At 40.3% G+C, this 11,682-nt stretch overlaps 1 protein-coding gene across 4 annotated transcripts in view; it reads left to right on the top strand.

Annotated features, from left to right (window-relative positions):
- The first annotated feature begins 1,269 nt into the window (after nucleotides 1–1,269).
- The window catches only part of LOC129764688 (EH domain-binding protein 1), a 48,784-nt gene continuing 38,371 nt past the window's right edge, over nucleotides 1,270–11,682 (top strand). For all 4 annotated transcript variants that reach the window (XM_055764043.1, XM_055764042.1, XM_055764044.1 and 1 more), the window contains exon 1: nucleotides 1,270–2,107. In XM_055764043.1, the coding sequence (XP_055620018.1) occupies nucleotides 2,004–2,107 (104 nt within the window). In that variant the 5' untranslated portion in view covers nucleotides 1,270–2,003. The remainder of the gene's footprint in view (nucleotides 2,108–11,682) is intronic.

The raw sequence follows: 11,682 nt of genomic DNA, 5'->3' as shown, positions 1-11,682 counted from the left end.
GTGATGTTTCGTTTCTGTGATTTCGATAATTTTCGACATCTGTAGTGAATCTACTAATTCATGTGCATGAAAGATTAATCTTTTAATAAATCAGCAGTAGCAGCATGAACTTTCCAGACAACTCAAAAGAAGCGTATTACAAAAATTACCAGACATCAATGAAGAACAACATTATTGCAAGAAATAGATCTCCAGAGATACGGCCCGTACACTCATGGAAGAATTTGTTTTTCGTTTCAATGTTCAGAAATCCTTGGGAGTTCTCGAAAACAAACCAAACAGTTTTGTCATCAAGAGCAAAAGCTGAATTCAACCCGCACTTAAGTCGTGATTTTTAATACTGCAAAAAATCCAACATTCTTTGTGTTATTGGGTTTCTCTATCCAGACGGATTTAATGGCCTTCTATTACCGATTGGAATAAATTGGATCCTAGTTCATGTGCGTTACCTTCAGAATATACATTTCAGGAGAGAAGTTCAGTCATATGAAAAATAGGGATGTTTAACCGAGCAGCACTCTCAGGCAGTTCAGTATTTTTATTGATGAATACTGAGTACTCAGTTTCAGTTTCACTTTAAACAATACTTAACGTGTCCACGTTGACATTATCAAAACCCCCTCCCTTCTCACCGTGGACAAGCGTGGACATTTTCGTAACCCCTAACTCACCCCCCCCCCCTAAAGTTGTCCACGTGGTATGCGGACAATCACTAATTGGACATTTTTGTAAACCTTGAGTTCGGGGCCCAAATTATGGCCCCACATTGAAAGTTGCCACCAGTCGCGAATGTCCAATTACTAGTCAAAATCGCCTCCAATGCGTTTTTGTCACATTATAAGTAACTTACTGTACTTTTTATGTTAACATATCTCTTAGTTCCAAATTTCGGAGTGAAAATCATTCGCGACTAGCTGAGAGAAATAGTCTATATATTATTATTGTTGAATAAGGGTCGGACTACTGGGCTTAAGCATTTAAATAAATGAATTCAATGATTTTCATTGAATTTCATTAACCACAACAACAGGCGCTATGTCGCGCTGTGTCACGCTAAGGTACTCCCGCAATACGCGTCTTAATTTGCGCCTTGCTTAACTCGATTTGTTTAAATTTGTTACATTGGACACTTTCGGAAGTAACGCGAGATATCATGTATAAATACAGATTACCAAAAACAGGCGGGATTCACATGATTGCACCCCCTGTCAAAAGTCATTTTTCGTTCTAGTATCTTGTTGTTCTTCAAATGTTCTCATTGATTGAACTGTCAAATAATCAGTGTTTTTTGTGCAGTACTGTTAATACCAGCAGCAGGAAAATCTCGGACGGCAGAATTGTATCACTCTCGAAAAACAATCAAAATTTATTATAATTTTAATGTGCGGTAACAACGCGTTAGTGCTAATGAACATTGCGGGCTAGTAGTTGAATTTGTAACTTCAATGGTTGGGGTGAATTTGCATAGCAAAATGCAAATGTTCGACCAGACAGACGGATTCGGTTCGAGGATGATTTAAGACTTCCTGAAGATAGTGACAAATACAAAAAAAAAAGCAATGGAAAATGATTTTCAACCTTGGGCAGAGAACATCACCATCGACCGTGGTTGTGTTTCCACGAATTGAGTGCGAAAAGTCTAGTCGTCGTGCTTGAATATCCTGTGGTATTGTTTTGTGGTTCTGTTTCGATTGATGTGACTTGGAGAGGGGGATCAAATTTGCAAATTATAATTGACGTGTTTGGAACTGTACTGTCGTCGTAAAAATAAACATCGTACACACGATAGTGGTGGAAGTAGAGTTCAGAACGGAGGCGACGAAAAAAAAAAGCAACGAGAGATTGTTATCAGCACAAGGGCGTGAATTAAATAGTCTTGGCGGTTTAAGTAGTGATTGACGGTGGAGGAGGAGGAAGCAAGCGATACATTGGAAGAAACGGGAGTTTTTGTCCGAGGGAGCATAGCGATCGAGAAGTAAAAACATTGAAATATTAAATAAACAATGGGAAGCGTTTGGAAGCGGCTGCAACGCGTCAACAAGCGAGCAGCCAAGTTTTCCTTCACCGTTTCCTACCATGAGCTGCGGATGGAAACCACGGCCAAATGGTAAGTAAGGGTTTGGCAATAGGTTAATATTTTGTTACAACGAAAACCAATGAACATATAATGCTGGTTTTGCGGCTGCGTTTATGGAAAGCTGTGTGTTACCACTTGAATCACCACCACCGATCTTGTTTATCAAGGCGTGTAATGTTTCGTCATTCCGGTGAACACTGAGTCGGTTGAAAATTATCCAACCATTTCTGGTAGTTATCAGAGTCCAGGGAAATCATTGAATATGAAAATGTGTGTATCATTGACAATAAATTGTCTCACAGAGAAATTTATACAAATACAATTGTGGCGGACGAGCCTTCGATGATATTTGAATGATGAAAGCTGAAAAGCTCCTTCACCAAATCGTGTTTACGTCTTCATTATGGATGAGTACATACACCGATCAGTAATTTTTTGAATAAATTGATTCACATGCAATCTAACCAACGTTACCAACGTTACTCTCGGAGACATTTATGCACCATCAATTTTCTTTAGTTATGCGCGTTTTCCTACTAAGCGCACGTTCATGGGTTCAGTCGCAGAACTGTTCTAGCAAATAACATGTTTCTCCGTTACAAGAAATAAATGTTAGATACAGAAAATATGATAGAATAAAGACAGCCCTAAATCGGGCAAATCCTTCCTCGAATGAAATCACGATAGTTGAATGATCGATTGAAAAAATCATAAATCACTGATTTATCAGTCATCCAATCAGCAAGGCTTTTCAAATAGTATTTCTCCAGACCGGGTTGTTTAGTTTGGTATTTCAAATTGGTCTTTTTCAAGGCTAAAGGCGAATAAACTGAGAAAGCTTAAACCCTCTACAATTCAAAACAACATAATTATACCAATAAATCCAAACACACTCCTGAATTCATAGAAGCTCTCTTCGGGCAAACATAAATATCAAATAGATTTTTAGCATGTATCGGAAATTCTTAAATAGCTTTTCAGTCGAAAGTTTTAGTTGCCCTGGAAAGGTCCGATGAGTTTGCATTGCATTTGTATACGCAGTTGAAGATGGTTGATTCATGATTCATTCTTGCTTCCGCGAGACTAGTATACTCACTCAGAACAATACACATAACGCATTCAGTATGTATCGGCATTATTCCCATACTACATACAGTGCGGTTTCAGGCGATTATATATTTGTTTCACACTACCGTTATCTATTTGATAACGCATAACGCATGAAATCAACAATTCGTATGAAATTCCATGGTATCCGATCATGTACCTCCTATTTATTATTTCTCTATTGCGTTGATTCCGCTCTACATTATGCTTGCTTCTTGCATATTCAGAAGATGCATTCTGTGGCGAAAAATATTTTTTGAACACAGCTGCAACATAGAAACTGAGATTGGCCAGGGCGAGCATAATATTCAGAGAACTTTCGCTAACAGCCAACGACATGCGTCGACAAATCTTGAATAAGATGAACTTTCAAACAAGCACTCATATTCATAGATTTTTGTGATTTCAATATTTTGCAGTTCTGAAATATTGAAACAAGTTTTTGGGTCAATTAGTAAACAGTATTACTCATACACCTTTTGTCTTTCGAATGCAGTGATTGACATACAACTAACAAAGAGGTGTTAATGCTAGAAACTTTGCACCCCAAACATGACGCTCTTGTTTTAGAAATTTTAAACTTACACCCCAGTAAAGATTCAAATATAATGTGATGTAAAAATACGGAGGCGCTCTTCACCAGACAGCATGCAAATCGACGCAGTGCCCCCACCGAACAAAATTGCACCATACAGTACGATATCTATCATTTATTCTTCCTTAGAATCGAGCAAAACTATTGTGTGTATTGCATTGAGCATTGATAAAGACTGTTGTTTGGTAGCTAGTGCGAGACGACTTGATTGATAATGATTTTTTTTCCAATTGATTTATTTGTAAGGGTCAATCGCATAAGCTTTACGGAACCGCTAATTCAAGGTTTGTTTATACAAAGTTTCAACTAATTGCTGTGTTTAGTAGGATTAGACCTCGCGGTTTACTCGAGGACAGGTTAGGGATTAGGATAAGGGGTACCGTTGTCTCAACCGAGAGTTTCCGCACGCACTGTAGCATTGTGCGTAATGACCAGGGATAGCATCTGGTGTTCGGCTAGCTGTCGAGGGTGGGCGACGGTGAGATGAGGGGACAAGAAAACAAACTAATAACGAAAAAGAAAAACACAAAAGCATTACATTCTTATTCTAGACCGTTTCACAAACATATAGATCAACTGCATATAGCAGAAGTAGCGAGTTCCCAACACGTCTCTAACAGGAACATAGGGTTGTCTTCTTTGGGCCCTAAGGGCATTCAAAAGGTACTCTCTGGCTGCGTAATTATCCGTACATTTCCAAACTGCATGATCGATGTCATCGTAACCGTTCCTACACTTACAGACGTTGCTTTGAACAAGATTTATTCTGTGGAGATGCACATCTAGCAAGAAGTGGTTGGACATAAGTCTACTCATTACACGAATGAAGTCACGACTTACGTCCAAACCATTGAACCACGCTCTCGAAGAAACCTTTGGAATAATTGAATATAACCACCGCCCAAGACTTCCAGTGTCCCAATCGGTTTGTCAACTCAAGAGGGAACTCTGACGCAGTAATTGGAAAAATTTATCGTATGAAATCTGTCTATCAAACAATTCGCCTTCCTGGGCACCCACCTTTGCGAGAGTGTCCGCTTTCTCATTGCCAGAAATTGAACAATGAGAGGGGATCCATACAAAGGTTATAAGATAAGATTTTTCAATCAGTGCACTCATCTTCTGCCTCACTTTTGTGAGGAAATAAGATGGGTGCCTACTAGTTTTCATCGACTGGAGAGCCTCAAGCGAACTGAGACTATCCGAGAAAATGAAGTAATGGTCTGCAGGCTTGTTGGAGATCATCCCCAATACGAAGTCGATTGCTGCCAGCTCAGCAACATAAACGGAACAAGGTTCCTGCAGTTTACGGAAGGCGCTCGAATTTTCATTGAAAACACCGAAGCCAGTGGATTCATTGAGGTGAGACCCATCAGTGAAGTATCTTTTCATGCAATTGACTTTTTGGTTCTTTCCGTTAAAAATACGGGGAATGAAAGTTGGTCGAAGCTGATCTGAAATCCCAAGTATTGCTTGTTTCATCGACAATATTAATAAAGATGATGATGATATTTTGAATTATAGATGCTTTAAAAATTCATTCGCCTCTAGCCTTGAAAAAGACCAATTTGGAAAACTTAACTTAACACTCGACCTTGAGAAAGTTTGTTCTAAAGACTCACTGCCGTCTGGTCACTAGTTAGATGACTGATGAATTGTGGATACTGTGTTTTGAAATCGCGAATGGCTCGTTTATACTCAATGAATAGAATACGGGGACGCTAGGATTGCAATATTATCTCTATCCACATTGTGCGTAGAACGAATGCTGCAATTGCATTTCGAACGATCAATTTACACCTGTCTTATTAGCAGTGATATTTGAATATTTTACCTCCCACATACATACCCGGTCACAAGAACACAATAGGAAAATGTGTATTCTTCCACTTTTTCTTAATTTAAATCATTTATCGGTTAGGGAAAAGTAATGTATAAATTACCGAAAAAAAATTCGTTCGATTGGAATATAAACCATCAAAATTCATTTATAGTTAACACGTTGAACCCCAAATTTTTCTTGCTGCTCTTTCCATTCAACAATTCATGAGCGTTTGCACAATATCAGTGTCGGTCCCAGCTCCCAAATATACAGATTGTATAAATAGAAAATAGTCAGAAATTCGACTACAAAGTAGTCACGTTTGTGAAGCATCCGAAAACAAACCGCATATATTTTTATTTTCATATTTTGTAACTGTCAGTCCCAGTCAGTCAGCGCTTTTCTACCAAAAAGCTCAACGTCGGCCCCTATTGACCGACGCTGGGCTCAACGTGTTAAAATAAATATTAATGGTAAATCTATTTCCTAGAAAACCGTAACCATTTTTTTATTTTGTATCATTACTGAAAGACGTAGTCTTATTTCAAAAAAGGTAATAATTTCATATTCATATTTTCATATCGATATTTTAATTTTTATTCACCGATACCGACAGGATCAGCCTAATGATCTGAAATTTCCAATTTCCCTTCAAAGTTTCCCGAAATTTTTCAATTGTCGTGTTTGGTTGAAACATGTGTAATATTTTTATGGGACCCCCTCTCCATTCTAGAGGAGGAAGGGAAGGGGTAGAAACATTTTTCGTACCCAAAAATCCTTACATCCCAAATTTGGCTCCATTTGCTTAATATGTTATCGAGTTATGCAGAAGTATATGTTTCATTTGTATGGCAGCACCCTTCCCCTTAGAGAAGGGGTAGGCGTGTCGGACCACCATAGAAACATATATTGCTTCCTAAAACCACCATATGCAAAATTTAGTTCAATTTGCTTGATTAGTTCTCGAGTTGTTTCGATTTTTCATACGGGACTTTTTTCATTTGTTGATTTGTTGATTTGCACGATTTGACTTTTTGGCACTATCGGTTTTCTATCAGAAAAGTTGATTTTTGACAATTTTTTTCTAAATGAAGGTTAATTTTCGATGTTTCATGGAATATTGAGATATTTGGCATCGATTTTTTTTTTAAACTCCCATTTCATGTAGTCCTCTTTGTTGATTTTTCGGTTTTCAAAAAACTCACATCTTGACGTTTGCGACACTAGTAAAGCTAAGACTCTCAACGTCAACACATCAAGCTGGTCGTAGCGTGAATGGATGTTGTATCTTCCACCCTTCTCTCATAACGGATATTTCAATAGGGACGCTACAAAAGTAGACCGATAGGCACAGCAAACGACGCCATATTTTTTCCCGCTTTCTTGACATTTCTGTTCAGTAAGGTTTGTAATTTCATAATGGAGAGATATACGATCCAACAAACACATACACATACGAACATTTCAACACATATAACGAAACGAAAGTCCTGCTTTTGTTCTTTGTTTTGATTTGACTGTTCTTCCCGTGCAAATAGGTGTTTTATTTACCCGTGCGTTATCAGTACACGTATAATTGAGTCCCTCATCGTTGTCATCTGTTTGTGTGTGGAATCAGTGCAAACTGTGTGTTAAATTGTGTCATAAAACAAAATATTACGTCTTTGTTTGCGAGTGATATTGTCTGTTGTTCTACCCGTGTTGCGCATATCGCTCACCTAGCGGAAAGCTTTCACAATGGATTCGAATTGCTACCAGTGCTCTAAACCGATCAAATCTCTTTAGTTTATGCAATGCAGTGGTTTTTGCAATCAAGCAGCGCATCTTAAATGCGTTAGTCTTAAGCGGCTGAATATGGATTTCGTAAACGAGCACAACAATTTATTGTGGTTCTGTGACAAATGCATCGATTTGCTCAATTTCGTCAAGAACAAACCTATGACCACGACTAACGAGATTATAAGCGCTGTTTCTCAGGTCATTCAGAGCTCGCTGTCAGAGTTGAAAGATGACCTTCAAGAAACCAAAATTGTAGCAAAATCACTCGCCGAAAAATTGTATTCGAAGGATTCCGAATCAAATAGCGATAGACCGGCTTGGTCGAAGATCAAGTGAGCTCGTGCTACATCTGCGATAGAAACGCCTAAGGCCCGACCGAGTTCAAGTTGGTGGCACAAAGTTTGTTGAGAAGCAAAATTTGATCGTTGAGGCTGTACCAAACCCGGTGGAAAAGTTCTGGATTTACCTGTCCAGAATAGCGAGCCATGTCACTGAGGATGATGTTTCCAAATTGGTGAAAAGTTGTTTGCAAACGGAACAACCAATTGATGTTCGAAAACTCGTGCACAAGGACGCCGATTTGAAACAACTCGCATTCATTTCATTCAAAGTTGGAGTAAATTTGGAATAGAAGCAGACTGCTCTGGATCCATCAGTCTGGCCTAAAGGAATTTTCTTCAGGGAATTTGAACATCAGGAATCTAAACGGGATTTTTGGGTGCCAACGAAACATCCAAGGATCGGCGACGGGACTCCTGGTTCTTTCAAACTCCGATAGCAACACCATCGCAATAAGCAATGATTCCAGCTGTTCGTCATGTCTCCAACCTCATAAAGTAACGGAACGCACAACTAACAGCTCAATGGAAGTCCCCAAGCCTCCCGACACAGTCGTGAACTGCTGCTCATCTACTCACATCGCCAGCCGTCTCAGCCGTTCCGTTCCTGTGTTCGGAGCTGGTGAGGGGATCTTCCAACTTGCTAACTCTGGCAAGTATAAACTCAATACCGCTTCTTCGTTTCCTGTATTCCGATCCGTTTTCAGCGATACCGCGCAAACTAATTTCAACTCCAGTAAGTTTCGTCCAGTAAATTCAACCAGGAATTACATCGAACCGGAATGCATTGCTAAAGCCTCCATGGGAGCCCTGAATCCGCTCGACACAGTCGTGCCCTTTGAAGTATCCTGTCGTCGGAGTCGTTCCGGTCCTGTTGTCGATGATCGGATATCCGCCTGCTCAAGGCAAGTACCGCAATGTTAACTCTTTCGATTCTGCTGATGTACCTTCGCTTTCTAGCACACACCAGTCAGTACATACACAAATACGTCAATATACTGAACTACATGCGTACTACCAGAACGTTGGTGGTATAAACAGCCGTCTCAACGAGTATCAACACGCGTGTTCGGATGGCTGCTACGACATCATCGCTTTGACGGAGACCTGGCTCGACGACCGCACTCTCTCCAACCAAGTTTGCGGGCAGAACTATGAAGTATTCCGCACGGACCGAAATCATCTCAATAGTACAAAATCATCAGGGGGTGGTGTTCTCATAGCTGTCCACCGACGCCTAAAAGCTCACCTGATTAGAGAAACCTCATGGTCCTGTATCGAACAAGTGTGGGTTTCGATAAAACTGGAAGGTAGAAAGCTGTATCTCTGCGTAGTTTATATTCCTCCTGATCGTACTCGAGACGTTGCATTGATCGATGCCCAAGTACAATCGGTGTCGGTAATAGCTTCACGTGCTCTTCCAGCGGACGAAATTGTTGTACTTGGTGATTTCAATCTCCCAAATTTAAAGTGGCAAATTGGATCTGGAAGATTTTTGTACGCTGATGCGACCCAGTCAACCATCAGCTATAATCTGCTTCAACAAATCAATTCTATTACGAATGAAAATGACCGCATGCTTGATCTTTGCCTCGTGAGCAAACCAGACGAAGCTCCGATATTATCGGTAGCACCTGTGCCTATGGTGAAATCAGTACCTCATCATCCTCCACTTTACCTTACTATGAAAACCAGTACGAACAGTTTCAGCATCGTTCCTACCGCCGTCCACTATGATTTTAAAAGTGCTGACTTTAATAGTATGGTTGATGTGCTTTTAGACATTGATTGGAGTGAAGTTTTGGACAAGGACGACGTCGATGCTGCTGTCTTAACCTACACGAACATTATGAGCTATCTAATCGACAGGTATGTTCCGAAGAAAATCATACGTTCATCCAGTCACCAACCGTGGCAAACCACTGAGCTTCGCCGACTCAAAACGGCTAAGAGGGCTTCACTTAGAAAATACTCTAAATACCGTCTCCCACCTTTGAAGCAATAATATGTACAACTAAACCGTCAATACCAAAGAACAAGCAAACGATGCCATGTAATCTACCTACGCAGTATTCAGCGGAAATTCAAGAGCAATCCTAAACTATTCTGGAAATACGTCGATGAACAACGCAAGGAGTCTGGATTACCATCATCTATGTTTCACGATGGACATGAAGCGTCTGACACACAGGGAATTTGCAATCTCTTTTCAGCGAAGTTTTCTGGTACTTTCTCGAACGAGAATCTGTCTCAAGACCAGCTCTCGAGAGCCACGAGAAGTGTTCCAATACTGAACAGTTCGCTGTTCCGAATCACCGTGAATAACGAAATGCTGAAATCTGGTTTCAGCAAATTGAAATTCTCTAATTCTGTCGGACCAGATGGAGTCCCAGCATCGGTCGTGAAAAAATGCGCAGTAGGGTTATTGTTTCCACTATGCCAGTTGTTCAATCATTCTTTGACTAAGGGCATCTTCCCATTGCTTTGGAAGAAGGCTTACATTTTTCCGGTTCATAAGAAAGACGATAGAAGAAACATCGACAACTACCGAGGAATCTCTGCTCTGAACGCGGTTTCCAAACTATTTGAACTTGTGGTCATCGAATCGATTTGCGCTCACTGTAAGCAGTATATATCTATCGATCAGCATGGATTAATGCCGAAGCGATCCACCTCAACGAATCTGCTATCGTTCACGACATATATTGCTGACGGAATGTTTAGTGGTGTGACGCTATTTACACCGACCTTTCCGCCGCCTTCGACAAAATAAACCACGATATTACAGTGCGCAAATTGGACAAGCTAGGCTTCAGCGGCAATGTTTTACATTGGCTCACATCATACTTGATCGGTCGCTCCCTCACGGTCAAAATTGGCGAGTGCTTCTCCGCAGAATTCTCTGCTACATCAGGAATACCTCAGGGGAGTCATCTCGGCCCTCTGATATTTCTTATTTACATCAATGACGTAAATTTAGTGCTGGAGTGCCCTCATCTTTCATTCGCTGACGATATGAAGCTATTTCTCCACGTTAAGTCGGAAGCTGACGCTTTATTTCTCCAGCGACAATTAGAAATTTTCCAAAAATGGTGCGGGGATAATTGTATGACGCTGAATCCAAGCAAATGTTCCACGATTACTTTTACAAGAAGAAAAGATCCTTTTCGTTACAATTATTCTCTTGACGATGCTCCGCTAACTAAACTCGACTGCGTGAAGGATCTAGGAGTGTATTTAGACTGCAAACTCAACTTCAAAATACATGTGAACTACGTAGTTGGGAATGCTTCGCGTAGTCTTGGATTCATCATGCGCACCGCGAGGGATTTCACCGATGTATACTGCCTTAGATCTATGTTTAGTGCTTTAGTTCGCTCAAGCCTGGAATACTGTTCAGTAATTTGGAATCCGCACTATCTCAACGGAGTCAACAGGATTGAAGCCATACAAAAACGATTCGTTCGATTCGCCCTAAGACGATTGCCCTGGAGTAATCCACATCAGTTACCTAGCTATGAAAGTCGGTGCCAACTAATGGGTCTTGATACGCTACACGTGCGAAGGGATGTGAATCGCGCACTATTTATGTATGATGTTTTATTAGCTAGGACAGAATGCCTAGTGATATTGGAGAACATCAACCTTTCGATTCAACCTCGAGCTCTACGGGACCACGCATTCCTCCGAGTGCCTTTCCGTCGTACCAACCATCTGGCATCTGGTTTCGGCTTCCATTATTCGAGAAATGTGGTCCGGCAACATTTTATTGGACAAATTAGAAATTTCCATTAAATCATTAGGGCAAAATACAGCCTGTTGATAACAATTAAATAAATAAATAAATAAACAAAGAGTCGAGATTATTAAAAATTACTACCGAAATTCGGAGTCAATGGCCTCAACTTTAAGAGCGCTACGTCGAATTTATGGTCGTCATAATCGTCTTGCCAGATCAACAATT

This window comes from Toxorhynchites rutilus, chromosome 2 (genome assembly GCF_029784135.1).
Source record: "Toxorhynchites rutilus septentrionalis strain SRP chromosome 2, ASM2978413v1, whole genome shotgun sequence".
NCBI classification, from domain to species: Eukaryota; Metazoa; Arthropoda; class Insecta; order Diptera; family Culicidae; genus Toxorhynchites; species Toxorhynchites rutilus.
Note: the sequence above shows the minus strand (reverse complement) of the source record. Positions and strands in the feature narration are given on the sequence as shown.